The sequence below is a fragment of the Staurois parvus genome, unplaced genomic scaffold (genome assembly GCF_062004578.1).
Source record: "Staurois parvus isolate SC_StPar_1 unplaced genomic scaffold, SC_StPar_1.0 ptg000165l, whole genome shotgun sequence".
NCBI classification, from domain to species: domain Eukaryota; kingdom Metazoa; phylum Chordata; class Amphibia; order Anura; family Ranidae; genus Staurois; species Staurois parvus.
The window spans coordinates 6610656-6625848 of record NW_028317961.1 but is presented as its reverse complement, the minus strand read 5'-3'; the positions used below and the strand labels follow the sequence as shown (position 1 = coordinate 6625848).

The 15193-nt window shown below is 47.5% G+C and overlaps 1 protein-coding gene across 1 annotated transcript; it reads right to left on the bottom strand.

Annotated features, from left to right (window-relative positions):
• Positions 1-13050: 13050 nt before the first annotated feature.
• Positions 13051-14064, bottom strand: LOC149462856 (trace amine-associated receptor 3-like). The gene has a single exon (XM_089676301.1). It carries the CDS (start codon positions 14062-14064, stop codon positions 13051-13053), a length of 1014 nt encoding a protein of 337 aa, XP_089532427.1.
• Positions 14065-15193: the final 1129 nt, after the last annotated feature.

Genomic DNA, 15193 nt, shown 5'->3' with positions numbered 1-15193 from the left:
CGCAGGGCAGGTGGTATCTGTCCCAAATAGGGGGCGTACTCCCCGTATGTATTGGATGGTCTATGGCCTCGGTGCAACCATAATTTTTGGGACCAGCTGCAAAGACTAACAGGTATTTCTCCAACATCTGATGGAGGAGGCTCTGTTGGGGAAGTGGATACTTCTGGAAGGGTATGGCCAACTGGTCCAGCAACTGTTAGTACTGTTCAATGTGCACAGAGGCCATGGCACAAATAGCTTTGACTGCTGACTTGGACCCCATAATGCAGTGCTTTGGCACCACGTAGAGGTCTGCAAGAATCTTGTGGTTAGGTAACTGTATGGGGGTGGTTCCCTAGTTGATTAGCTAAACTAGCACCCTACCCCAATGAACTCTGGGCGAGGTGCGAGCCGTAAACCAATTTCCTGGAACCTCAAGGCCCTCAAGAACCTTGTAGTGCTCCACCATGACTGTAGCCCCTTTTAACTTTTTGTGAGCCCCTACGAGCAGGAACAAGACTACTTCTTAAAGAGGGGTGTCAGGGCTCCGGGTATGACCAGAGGCATGTGAACTGACGCAGGGAAACGCAGGCTTCAGATATGTGATAAACAATATAATTTATTAATACTAACAATACAAACGTAGTGTAATACTAAAACATAACACAGTGCAAACGAACCAAACCACCCACAGATAACAGTACATACAATGCAAGCGTCGTCAGGCAGGCCGGGTCAATAACAATTGGGCAGGTATTAACAGGAGGAGCAGGGAGAGAGTAGTCAGGTCACGAGCCGGGTACAGCAACTAACGGGCAGGTAGGTACAGGGGGTCAGGCAGAGAATGGTCGGGGTCACAAGCCAGGGATCAAACAGGAGAAGTCAGCAGAGGTCCGGATCAGGCAGGGTCGGCAACGAATCAGTCAAACAGGAACAGGAACAGGGATGCAGGTAACAAGATACAGGGGCCCATAGCAAAACACACACCAAGGCACAGACTGCAGGTCTGGCCATCCCTTAAATACACCTTTAATCAGCCTCAGGTGTCTTGGCTGACTACAGGGTTGAGTCTCTGATTGCTGGGAGCACCCGCTGGCCAGCCCTGGTACTGCAGCCCACAAGGCAGGTGAGTCCCACCATTACTGGCAAGTCCATTCCTGACAGTACCCCCCCTCAAGGAGCGGCCTCAGGACGCTCCAAACAGTCCTAGCTGGGCAAAATGTTCCACCGCCCGGGTCTGGTAACTGGCGGGATATCAAAGACTGGCACATCGGGCTGGACTCCGGGCAGAGGCACATTGGGCTGGAGTCCGGGCAGCGGCACATCGGGCTGGACTCCGGGCAGCTGCACATCGGGCTGGACTCCGGGCAGCGGCACATCGGGCTGGACTCCGGGCAGTGGCACATCGGGCTGGACTCCGGGCAGCGGCACATCGGGCTGGACTCCGGGCAGAGGCACATTGGGCTGGACTCCGGGCAGCGGCACATCGGGATGGACTCCGGGCAGAGGCACAGGGCCCCCAGGAGGAGCGGCAGGCACCGGGCCCCCAGGCAGGGCGGCAGGCACCGGGCCCTCAGGCGGAGCGGCGGGCACTGGGCCCCCAGGAGGGGCGGCAGGTACCGGGCCCCAGGGCGGAGCGGCAGTCATCAGGCCCCCAGGCGGAGTGGCGGGTGCCGGGCCCCCAGGCGGAGCGGCGGGCGCCGGGCCCCCGGGTGGAGTTGCGGGCCCCCGGGCAGAGTGGCGGGCGCCGGGCCCCCGGGCAGAGCGGCGGGTGCCGGGCCCCCAGGCGGGGCAGCAGGAGCCGGGCCCCCAGGCAGAGTGGCGGGCGCCAGGCCCCCAGGCGGAGCGGCAGGCGCCAGGCCCCCGGGCGGAGCGGCGGGCGCTGGGCCCCCTGGCGGAGTGGCGGGCACCGGGTCGTCAGGCACGACAGCGGGCATCGGGTCACCAGGCATCAGGTCATTTGGCTCGCCAGCGGGCACCGCGTCATCTGGCAAGGCAGTGGGCACCGAGTCACCAGGCACGACAGTGGGTTCCGAGTCAACTGGCATGACCGCGGGCACTGGGTCAGACATTGGATCGTCTGGCTCGACAGCGGGCATCGGGTCACCAGGCATCAGGTCATTTGGCTCGACAGTGGGCACCGCGTCATCTGGCAAGGCAGTGGGCACCGAGTCACCAGGCACGACAGTGGGCTCAGAGTCAATTGGCACGACAACGGGCATCGGGTCATCAGGTACCGGATCGTTTGGCTCGACAGCAGGCACCGGGTCATCTGGCGCTGTATCGTCTGGCTCGACAGTGGGCATCGGGTCACCAGGCATGACAGCGGGCACTGGGTCATCAGGCATTGGATCGTCTGGCTCGACAGCGGGCATCGGGTCACCAGGCATGACAGCGGGCACTGGGTCATCAGGCATTGGATTGTCTGGCTCGACAGCGGGCATCGAGTCACCAGGTATGACAGCGGGCACTGGGTCACCAGGCATCAGGTCATTTGGCTCACCAGCGGGCACCGCGTCATCTGGCAAGGCAGTGGGCACCGAGTCACCAGGCACGACAGTGGGCTCTGAATCAATTGGCACGACAGCGGGCACCGGGTCATCAGGTACCGGATCGTTTGGCTCCACAGCGGGCATCGGGCCACCAGGCATGACAGCGGGCACTGGGTCATCAGGCATTGGATCGTCTGGCTCGACAGCGGGCATCGGGTCACCAGGTATGACAGCGGGCACTGGGTCTTTAGGCGTGATAGGATCATCAGGCTGGATCAGTTCATCAGGCTGGGTACAGACATCAGGCTGGGTAGAGACATCAGGCTGAAGTGCGGGTGCCGAGGCACCAGGCTGAACCACGGAAGGCAGGTTCTCAGACAGCAGGCTCTCCGGTTTGGATACTGGCAGGATGGTACTGGTTGGAAAGAATTTTCGCTTTTTTCTGGTTTTAACTACTGGAGCACTGCAAGTAAACGCAGGTCTGCAAACGAATGGAGCAGCTGAGGACAGAGAAGAGCTGGAAGATGGAACAGAGGAGGGAGCAGTTGCTACAGAGGACTTCTTTACAGTTTTAAAGAAAGGATAGGTGCAGCGAGTGGAAGCAGAGGACTGGTATGTGGTAGTTAGAGTATACTGGGCAGTCACTGAGGGTGCTGTCGGGGATGTAGGAAGAGTGCCTTGAGCGGAGGAATGACGTTGCAAGCTGACTGAGGCTGGGTGCAACAAGTCTGACCAGCCCTGGTACTGCAGCCCACAAGGCAGGTGAGTCCCACCATTACTGGCAAGTCCATTCCTGACAGTATCCATCCTTCCCAGCAACAAGCCAAGATGGCTTCCCTGTGCAGCCACTTCTGGTCAGGATTGGCCTTGGTGTAATGTCAGGGCTCCGGGTATGACCAGAGGTATGTGAACTGACGCAGGGAAACGCAGGCTTCAGATATGTGATAAACAATATAATTTATTAATACTAACAATACAAACGCAGTGCAATACTAAAACATAACACAGTGCAAACGAACCAAACCACCCACAGATAACAGTACATACAATGCAAGCGTCATCAGGCAGGCCGGGTCAATAACAATCGGGCAGGTAGGAACAGGAGGAGCAGGCAGAGAGTAGTCAGGTCACGAGCCGGGTACAGCAACTAACGGGCAGGTAGGTACAGGGGGTCAGGCAGAGGATGGTCGGGGTCACAAGCCAGGGATCAAACAGGAGAAGTCAGCAGAGGTCCGGATCAGGCAGGGTCGGCAATGAATCAGTCAGACAGGAACAGGAACAGGGATGCAGGTAACAAGATACAGGGGCCCATAGCAAAACACACACCAAGGCACAGACTGCAGGTCTGGCCATCCCTTAAATACACCTATAATCAGCCTCAGGTGTCTTGGCTGACTACAGGGTTGAGTCTCTGATTGCTGGGAGCACCCGCTGGCCAGCCCTGGTACTGCAGCCCACAAGGCAGGTGAGTCCCACCATTACTGGCAAGTCCATTCCTGACAGTATCCATCCTTCCCAGCAACAAGCCAAGATGACTTCCCTGTGCAGCCACTTCTGGTCAGGATTGGCCTTGGTGTAATGTCAGGGCTCCGGGTATGACCAGAGATATGTGAACTGACGCAGGGAAATGCAGGCTTCAGATATGTGATAAACAATATAATTTATTAATACTAACAATACAAACGCAGTGCAATACTAAAAGATAACACAGTGCAAACAAACCAAACCACCCACAGATAACAGTACATACAATGCAAGCGTCGTCAGGCAGGCCGGGTCAATAACAATTGGGCAGGTATTAACAGGAGGAGCAGGCAGAGAGTAGTCAGGTCACGAGCCGGGTACAGCAACTAACGGGCAGGTAGGTACAGGGGGTCAGGCAGAGAATGGTCGGGGTCACAAGCCAGGGATCAAACAGCAGAAGTCAGCAGAGGTCCGGATCAGGCAGGGTCGGCAATGAATCAGTCAGACAGGAACAGGAACAGGGATGCAGGTAACAAGATACAGGGGCCCATAGCAAAACACACACCAAGGCACAGACTGCAGGTCTGGCCATCCCTTAAATACACCTATAATCAGCCTCAGGTGTCTTGGCTGACTACAGGGTTGAGTCTCTGATTGCTGGGAGCACCCGCTGGCCAGCCCTGGTACTGCAGCCCACAAGGCAGGTGAGTCCCACCATTACTGGCAAGTCCATTCCTGACAAGGGGCTAGCAACAGTTTTTGCTTTGGCATACAAATGTGTGTACAATGTTTACAATGCATATGTAGTTGGTTTGCCCTATGGTAGGCTTCAAAGGCCTGAATCAATGTTCGACTGCTAGCAGGCGGGGTAAGTTCAAGTTTTTCAAAACATTCATGCCCAGGACTCTGAGTAACGAGCAAACAACTGAACTGTGGGTGACTATGACCCCCACTTGTACCACCACCTGGCTGAATATTTTCACCTTCACCCAGGTGACCCCTTCTACCATGGTCGGCAAGTTGTTAACTGCTTTCAAGGATAACCATGATGGGTCCAACTGGTCCAGAATCCCACACAGTTGAATCTAAAAGTTATATTTCATAATTGTGACTTTGGATCCAGTGTCAAATTAGTAAGGGACCAGCTGGCTGTTCACTAGAGCGGTGACTACTGGGCTTGAACCAACCATGGATTCCTGCTTGTTGGGATATTGGTGGGCAGTTCCTAGAGACCATGCCCCCTCCTTGGGAACCACTAATTTAATGGCAGGCAAGGAGGATTTTTACCCTTTGAGTGACCACAACCTCTGGCAATGTGCCTGTAGCATTCTAAACAGCAAAAAAGTACAGCTGTAGAGAATAGGCTGTGTATAGTGGGTAATCAATAATACCCATGCAGAGTAGCTTTTCTGAAAATAATTTACAAAACTTTATTATATATTTAAAAAAGATATTTGTGAGAACATAACCTTTCAAGAAGGGACAAACAAACACCATATAACAACAGTTACATGGTACAGAGCCAGTAGCATTTTCGCTGCCAGCACGTCTGGGCCATGTCTGGATCTTTCCACAGCGTGTTTCTGTCCTTTGGGAACTGGGCCAACTCCTGATTAACAGTAGACATTTCTTGCTGTGTTGAGGTCATGTTTTACATTAACTCCCATATGGCTGTCTGCAGGGCTGGCAATGGGGAAGGAACCAAGGTCTCTTCTCTCACATACACAACTGTGGCTTCTTCAATCTCCTTTTCCTGGGCCACCATTTCCACCACTATGTAATTAAATGTAAGAGAAGGTTGGGCTCTCACTCATCCTTGCAAGGCCTGCTGAATGGGACCAGCACTCACTACTCCAATAAACTGGTGTTGCAACAACTTATCCAGGGCACCTACATCATCGCACCCCTGCAAGTCCTTCTTCTCCAATTGTTTCCAGAGTTTTTTGAGAGCTTCAGCAAAGTGTTGTCAGGTAGATGAAGAATCTGCATCTCAACTCAGGCAAGGTCACATTCTCCCCAAATAGGGGTCATTTTGAGATCACCAAATGCTGGGGTTCCTGAATATGGCACCGACAGGGAGCATATAACAGGAGCTCCGGGCGCACACCAAGCTATCTGGGAGACCCTGATGTAACGTGGTTTCCTTTCCCCAATTATTCCATGCTTGCTGATGCTTGTGCAGGGAGCTTTCTTGGTGTGTTTCCGAGAGTGAACGAGAAAACCGAGTCCCAGAGGAGTGAAGTGGTGGATGCCGGGAGTGGCCAGGTGACTGCCGCAGGGAACCCTGGGAGATGCAGTCAGAGGAGAGGAGGTCCGGAGTAGACACAGAGAAGCACAGAGGCAGACCCCCCTCTCCTTCTCTTTTTCTTTTCTCATACCCAACGTCTAAGGTGGTGGTGGTGGAGTCCTAAAGCCCATATGTGATTATTAAAAGTGGAAGCTGAGTTGGAAAAGCCTTTCTAGTGGACTAAGGGTAAAAAGTCTTATAGAGGAGGAGGTGGAATAAAGGGGAAAAGGAGAGTAAAGGAAGAGGAGAAAGAAAGCAATCGGGGGGGGGGGGGGGTTACCCTGTGCATATAAAGGAGAAGAAGTTGGAGGGTGAAAATAGAAGAGACCAGGAAAAGCTAATATATTGCAGATAAGAAGAAAAAAGCACCTGTATTGGATTATATATTTTATTTATTTATTGAAGTTATGTGGAGATACTATCTCATCCCATCTAAAAGTATAAACCTAGAAATATCAACATCATCTGGAGCAGATCTATAATAAGGGGGGGGGGGTAAAAACACCCCAAACAAGTACAAGCACAATTAAAAAATATATGCCCCCACAAGAAAGAAGTCCAGAGAGCCAAACTCCAGGGAGACAAATGGGAGCAAGAAACACTGGTGATAAAACTAGATTGTCATTGGGGATATCAAACCCGAATCAGGTTAAGGAAATATTGAATATGGAGAGTGATGTGGAAACAGAAAATGTTGAGGAACATGAAGCAGGTTCGTAAATGCCCACAAAGATGGGAATAGCTGAGATGTTTGCAAAATTAGAGCAATCAGTAAAGAAAGATATGGCAGTTCTACATAATGATTTGGGTCAGATGTTACTGCGAGTGGAAGAAACTGAAGGAAAACTGGACAAACATGCTCAAGCGATAAGTAATTTGGAAGGACAAATGGATGAGATGCGATGGGAACAAAGTAAATTATTATATAAGATGAAAGATCAAGAAAATAGAGACAAAAGAAACAGAGCAACTGAAAATTGATAGGATACACAAGGAATGACAATGGAAACCCCTCAGAATGTGCTCGTACGATTTCATTATTATGAAGATATAGAATACATCTGGAAGACAGTGAGAAGGATTCCAGCAATAAAGTATGGAGAAACGAGCTTGCAAATTTTATCAGATTTAGTACCAGAAACCTTGGCAAGAAGGAGAACACTGAGGCCATTACTAGAGCAGATGCGGAAAAAAAACGTTCAATATAACTGGGGTTTTCCAGCCTGTCTAGTGGGTTGGAAGAATGGACGTTCCGTCAAATTGAGATTTCCAGAGCATTTCCGGGATTTTTGTGAGAGATTAGAGCTACAGATTCCGGATATCCCAGGTTGGTCAGAAGGAGCTAAAGAAAGCTTGGACTTAGAAACAGAGAACTGGAAATTAGTTCCCAAGAAGTTGTAATAGAATTAAGAGAAAAAGAGGAGAGAACAAGATGATGTACTGTACTTCAGAGACTTCAAATATGGGACTTTTTTTTTCTCTCTCCACTCTCACCCTTTCCCTCTCTTCCCTGATGAAGTTTATGGTGGAGCAGAGGGTAGCAGGGGGACTGGAGAGAGGAATAAGGCAGTAAGTAAAAAAGTGCAAGCGGATGTGGGGAATGGGAGGGGGGGAAAGGAGTAAAAAGAGAGGAACAGAGGAGGGTAAGAAGAGAAATGTAGTAACCAGGCGGAGGGCTAGGATGTCCATTATGCTCCCAAATGAAGTGGAGGTTCGGTAGGTGTGTGTGCGCAGAGTCTCACACCAAAAGTAGAATCGTCTGTGGAACTAGAGCCACTACTGATTCAAGGGTTAGAAATTGGCCTAAAGGTTTTAAGATTAGAGGGAGGTGTCGGGAGGAAGTGGGGGGGGGAATAATGAGATTCAAGGGGAGGGAGGGAGGTGGGATGAAGGGGTGGGGAGGGAGGGTAAGAACGGATTCCCTCGAATATAACTTCTTGCTACAAATTAGTTATATGGGTACTCTCCTAGATATGTATAGTGAAAAAAAAAGAAATGCGGAGGGATGAATTCAGTTAATTTTATGACCTATAATGTGAAAGGATTGAATACTCTGGGTAAAAGACACAAGATTTTTAGGGAAATTTATCAACGTTCTATTGAAGTAATATTTTTACAAGAGACAGATATATCTCATAATGCATATGTTAAGTTATACTCAAAAGACTGTCCGACCTGGTATTATGCTGATTGATCAACAAAACATGCTAACGGAGTAGCAATTGGGATCGCAAAGAATGTGAGATATCAAATTGAAGAAAGGTTGGTCAACCCAGAAGGTCGATATTTGTTTCTGAGTGGGAAATTATATGAATTGGAATGTACATTGGAAAATATTTACTGTCCTAATAAGAACCCAACAGTTTATTTGGAAGATACATTAAGGAAGCTAATGGATTTTAAGAAAGGAAGATTGATTGTTGCAGAAGATTTTATTTTTGTATGGATCCGTAGATAGATACATCTTCACAAAGACAAAGAGAAGTAGATAAACGTTTACAATCTATTAAAAAGATGTTACATCAGTGTCAGCTGCTGAACTTCTGGAGGATTAAGCATCCAGGAGAAAGAGACAATACATTCTATTCTCCTGTGTATAAAATGTACTTAAGATTTGATTATAGAATGGTAGAACATAGACTTCTGGAGTCATTAGTTAAAGTTGACATTGATGTTATATCAATATCAGATCATGCCCCTGTCACAATGAAGTTGCACTTAGAAGGGGAATGGAATAGGACAAGTATGTGGAAATTAAACGAGACACTCTTACAAGATCAAGAGACAGAAATAAGATTAAAAAGGGAAATAGAGCAATACTTTCTGTCAAATAAAACTGAAGGTCTCGATTGCTACGATATGGGAAGCACACAAGACATATATAAGAGGTATTCTGATTTCTATAGGGGTAGACAAAAAGAAAAGGTGGGAGGAGAAAATAAGATTAATAACAGAAGAATTATATGAATTAAAACAATTACATTAGAAGCATTATCCACAAATAGATCCTCCAACCGTGCCACAATTTATGCGCTCATCCTCTGGAAGTAACATGACTGCTTGGTTGGCATCATCCTCCAAAGAGTTCATAGCTAGTCTGGAAGGTACCTGATAGAGGCTGTACAGAGAACACTGAGCCAGTCACAGCAGTTGCTGCACCAGAGAGGTTGGTTGTGCTGTAGCTCTCTCTCTCCAGACAATAGGGGGCCAGTTCTGTTTGCCTGGCCCCGGCAAGATGAATGATTTTGGAATTGGCCCAGGCCATGTTCCCCCTAAGGGACCCAGGTTGCTCTCCCGAACTTCACCTACACCTGAAGACCTTGGCTGTGGCCCTAAAAAGGGTGAATTCCTCCCTGCCTTCAGAGAGCGGGTTGCTGACTATTTGCTGAGAATTGCAAAGAGGAGGAAAAGCTGATGAACCTGAAAGCTGAAAGTTTTACACGATAAAGTATGGAGCAGGAAGCAGCAGTCTGAAGCCGGAACAGAAAGGTTTGGAGGACGCCATCAAGAAGCAGCAGAATTTGGTCACAGCATTAAAGGAAAAGAGCAGAGCATTCAAGGAAAAGTTCCAGGATGAGGAAAGATTCCAGAAAATGAAGGGTGACACAAGTAAAGATTCAGCATCCGCGGTGGCAGTACGGGTGGAGAGCGAGGAGAGGGTCCTAGATGCTGCTCCTGTTATCCCATCCACCTCAGGATCTGCTTCACTGGAGGAAATGTCAGCCTCTGCCTCCCTCCCCAGCAAGCTGGAGGAACAGCACAGGAGGTAGAGGAAAATGGCGGAGGGCTGCTAAAATTCATTAATGAGGTGGAGTCTTCCCTAAGTGGAAGAACCTTCCGGTTTTCTGAGGACTCTGTGGATGAGGATGACAGTGAGGACTCTGTACCTGGTCCTGTAAAGGAAAAAAAGACTGAGAAGCCATGCTTTATTAAAAGTGACAGTATGGACTCCAGTATGGACAGCCATGTGCACAGCAGAAATTTGGAGGGAAATCCTCCTGTGTCTGCACAGTGCTCTGCAGGGAAGATGGCTGCTGTGCCTGCAGGACTGTGGACAGTGGTGTATTTATGTTTTGTGCTTCCCCAGGCAACACAAAAATCGCCGCCCCCCCAGTGCACCCCCACAGTCTCTAGTGCACCAACGTTTGCTGGGCGGAAATTAGTGGTCGGCCACATCTTTCTGTGAAGGTGTCGTTAGTGGTATGAGTGGCTAGAAGGTGTCGTTAGTGGTATGAGCATCAAGAAGGTGTCAGTTAGTGGTATGAGTGGCTAGAAGGTGTCGTTAGTGGTATGAGCATCAAGAAAATGTCAGTTAGTGGTATGAGTGGCTAGAAGGTGTCGTTAGTGGTATGAGCATCAAGAAGATGTCAGTTGGTGGTATGAGCAGCTAGAAGGTGTTGTTAGTGGTATGAGCGTCGAGAAGTTGTCAGTTAGCGGTCTGAGCGGCGAAAAGGTGTCAGTTAGCGATATGAGCGGCATGAAGGTGTCAGTTAGCGGTATGAGCGGTGAGAAGGTGTCAGTTAGTGGTATGAGTAACGTGAACGTGTCAGTTAGTGGTATGAGCGGCGAGAAGGTGTCAGTTAGTGGTATGAGCAACTTGAAGGTGTCAGTTAGCAGTATGAGTGCCGAGAAGGTGTCAGTTAGTGGTATGAGTGGTGTGAAGGTGTCAGTTAGTGGTATGAGTGGTGTGAAGGTGTCAGTTAGTGGTATGAGTGGTGTGAAGTGTCAGTTAATGGTATAAGTCAGTCACCTGTCAGTCTCTGTCAGCTCTCCGCCCCCCCCCACAATAGTATACATGGTATGCACAGCAGTAGGCTGGAGATCACTCACCAGGCTTGGTGGAGGGGCGGAGACCGAGGGGGGGAGCCATGTACTGCCGGTATGTATCCTCCTCACAGCTGCATTTCCCTTCCCTCTCTGTGACAGAGATCCCTGCCTCCGCTGGACACTGCCATCCTCCAGGATCATCACTCAGCCCTGGCTCCCCACCGCCATCCACTGTGGAGAGCTCCGACCCTCAGAACAGCCTACAGCCTGGTCGGGTGCACTGCATGCTGGGAGTTCTAGTCCTTCTCCCGCACACCCTGCCGGGATTGTAGTTCGCTCCTGTGGAGGTGGCTGGTTGGAGGCGGGGGAAGGACTACAACTCCCAGCATGCAGTGCGCCAAGCCAGGTCGTAGGCTGCTCTGAGGGTCGGAGCTCCCGCAGCTCTCCGCAGTGGATGGTGGTGGGGAGCCAGGACTGAGAGATGATCCCAGAGGATGGCAGTGTCCAGGGGGCGGCCTGATACTCCCATTCCTCACTGGATTCCTGTGCTGTAGTGACATCACTGATGTCCCTTCTTCCGAGGTGCGGCGCTGCCCCCCTGAAAAGTGCCGCCCTAGGCAAGTGCCTTGTTTGCCTCGTGCCAAATACGCCCATGAATACATGCACATTCACCTTTCGAGACCCTGCATGTACAGAAAAGTACCTGTTAGTGTTCCAAAAATGTACTCAGTTTTCAAGACTTGTGTGTAAGCAGACAAGACAGCATTTTGTGAACTGAATAGCAGCCGTGCCCAACATTTTTTGATAACTACTTAAGCACCCCCATTTTTAGATCTCTATAACATAAAGGTGAATCAGTCTGTGGTCCAAGGTAAGAACTAGGAGGGCTTAATCGTTTCGTTGATATAACACAAGTAGTGTGCAGAGATTGCAGGATAACTCTTAAATTGGTACCAATGGTATATTTATATCAGTCAAGACTGCAAACTTACAGTTTGCTCTTATCTTGATAAAGGGCTAGACATGGCCCGCAATACCACTGCATGAAAAGGGAGCTTAACTGGTTTGTACTGCCATACTTCTGTAATAAAGTGTAAATAGCTTTTAATACAAAGACCTGTATGTGGATGCATGCTTGTGGTTCCTCTGAGTTGCTAATCCTGGCACCATACACTGGATAATGTGTGCATTCCTTTCAGTCATGACTTGCAGGGTGGGAAGGGGAATCTGGCTAGGAAAGCGGTTGAATAAAAGAAATCCAATATTGATTCTTCATGTCAAAATTAAGAGACCTTTTTTTATTGCTTTCTGCACCCCTTTGGTCTCTTAAATATACCATTACAAGTGTTATATCTGTTTGACAAGTGCAACAATACCTGTAGGTCCTGCTAGAAATCAATAGCTGTCCTGTGCACTCTGCAGTTTTATCTCAGTTAGTCTTATCTTCCTGCCTAGTTTACAAGTCAAGGGGGCCTTGCTCAGAGTTATACTTAGGAGACTCTAACTTGTATCGGTTATAAACATAGAGCCCCGTTAAATTATTCTTTGCCCAGCTGTTTTTTCATGGGAATACAAAAGTCTGTTCCTTAGTCTTCCAGGCATATAGCTAACACTAACCTTGAGTGTCTAAAACATAGAAGTGTATAGTTTCAGGCAACTGACACATAGTCTAACACTATTTCTTAGCTGTACTAAATGTGTGCCTGTTTTTCTCTCCCTGTGCACAGTATGGACTTATATATTTTTATGGCATGCAAAAGATGGATTCTGACTTTAAGACTAGCTAACCTTTGAAAAGTACAGAAAACCTCCCCCTATGTTATGGAGAAGAAGAGAGTTCTGCGGCCGTAACACATTTTCTGTCCTAGAGTTTCGGTGCTGCTACTTCCAGATGTGCTATAGTGAACATAGTTATCCTAGGGCAGGAAATGTGTTATGTGTTACTAGCAGGATTGAGATGAAAATAAAATAAGAAATCCAGAAACAAAACAAAAAAAAACCAACCCATCTAATTACTTGTAACCTGAAGTATATAACTTTTTTGGCAGGTATAAATACACTTTAAGATAGATTTACTAAGCTAGAGTCAGGTTCAAATATTTTGCCAAAAATTATGTATCTCAGGGATTTCCTAAACCATGGATAGAAAAATCCATATATTAGCGGGTTACATGTTGAATTGATATAGCCAAGCCAATTGAGAGCATCAAATAAAAGTTCAGGTGTGGAAAAGTTGAGAAATGGATCAGCTAAAATAGTTATAAACACTGGCATCCAACATGATATGAACACTCCCATCACAATGCCCAGTGTCTTTGCAGCTTTCCGGTCCTTCTGCTTGGAAATTTGAGTTGTCATTTTGTCCTTCAAGTTCCCCATAACTTGTTTCAGAATGTTAGCATGCCTTTGAGAAACTATGAATATTTGTATGTAAATTCCAACCATAACTGAGCCAGGAATAAAAAAGCATGCAAAAAACATAATCACAGACCACAATTTGTTGAACGTAATTGGACATAAATTAAAACAATCCACTAATGCCTCATATCCAACTATTCCTGATACATGGGAATTTGTTATGACAACTCCAAAAGCAAACATAGCTGGCAGAGACCAGCAGATAAATATCATTTTTTTAGTGACAGATGTGGTGATTTTAATTGGATAGTGGAGAGGATCACATACAGCATAAAATCTATCAATGGCTATAGAGCAAAGATGGAAAATAGAGATGACACTAAGCATTAAGTCAAAACTGTAATGGATTTTACAAAAGAATTTTCCAAAATACCAACATCTTTCCACAGATCTTATCATACTACAGGGCATTATGAGGACACCAAGAAAGAAGTCTGTGGCAGCCATGGAAAGAATAAGAAAATTTGTTGGGGAATGTAATTCTTTGAAATGGCTGATGGAAATAATGATGCCCAAATTTCCAAAGACTGTTATTATTATGCAGCCAGTGAGAAAAATATATATCCCAAGACGTACAACAAGAGGCCTATCAGTTGGGCAGAAAAATGAGACATTTTCAAACTGCAAGCAAACTGGATTAGTGAATGTTCCTTCCATTCCAAATGTCTTCTGCTGTAGCAAAGTTCCTGTAGATGCTCTAGAATAAGAGATACAGACAAATTGTGTTATCCAATGATTCAATTAAAATACACAATAAAATAAAAAATGGGTGCCTGAACTCCAGGCAAAAAAAACAACTACTGGAAAAAGGAACAGTGCAGTGCTTCAAATAAATATCCCTTTGTCATAAACATAGATAATACATGTAAATAAACACCAACCATCACACAGGTGCAAAACATAAAAAAGAAAAAGAAAAGGGGATACCTCCAATGTATTAAGTCTGACAGGTTTCACATAAATCAGTATATCATAAATGAATAAAAAATACATTAAAGAATCAATCAATGGTGTTCCAATATACAGTACATGTGTCCAATTCATATAGTGTATATCCAGATGAACAAGTCCCAAAGTGCAAAAAGAAAACGTCTTCACCTTGTCACCAGCAGTGTACAATCCTCCACCTCTATGCACTCTTCAGAAGGCTAAAATACAAAAGCATGTATTATAGTCAATGCTGCATGTCCCAGATACTATCCTCAGCATTCAAACCCCTGGCTGCCTGTGTATCCCGAGTGCTTCTGCTTAGAATCCAAGCCCCTGGGCGTGAATCAAGTATCCTGCTGATGGAGGAATAAGAGAGCTAGAAATCACATCAGGTCCAATCCGTATTCATTGAATATTGGTCTTAGCCTCAAATCACAAGCCTGTGAATCTGCTAGCCTCAGGCTAGGCTAGCAGATTCACAGACCCTCACACATACTGTAAGAGTAGGAAAAAACTGAAACATCATACCGAAAGTTAGAGCTGTAAGCTGAGCAAGACCAGTCATGTACTGTATATGGGCCCTAGTATAGAAGAGATGTAAAGATTGTGGGAAATACATTTCATAACTCTGTCCAGGGGCATAAGTACAGGGGTTGCAGGGGTCACAATTGCAACCTGGGCCAATGTACCAAGGGGTCCGTGTGACTATCCTTGCACACCTGATAGGAGGGAGGGGGGGGCAGCATATAGAGGAATCAGTCCCCTCCATGTACCTCCTGCAGCCCCTAAAAGCCCGCTTCGCCTCTTCCTCCTCCCACAGGCGTTCAGCAGCTGCAGAAAGAAAATGGAGGGGATC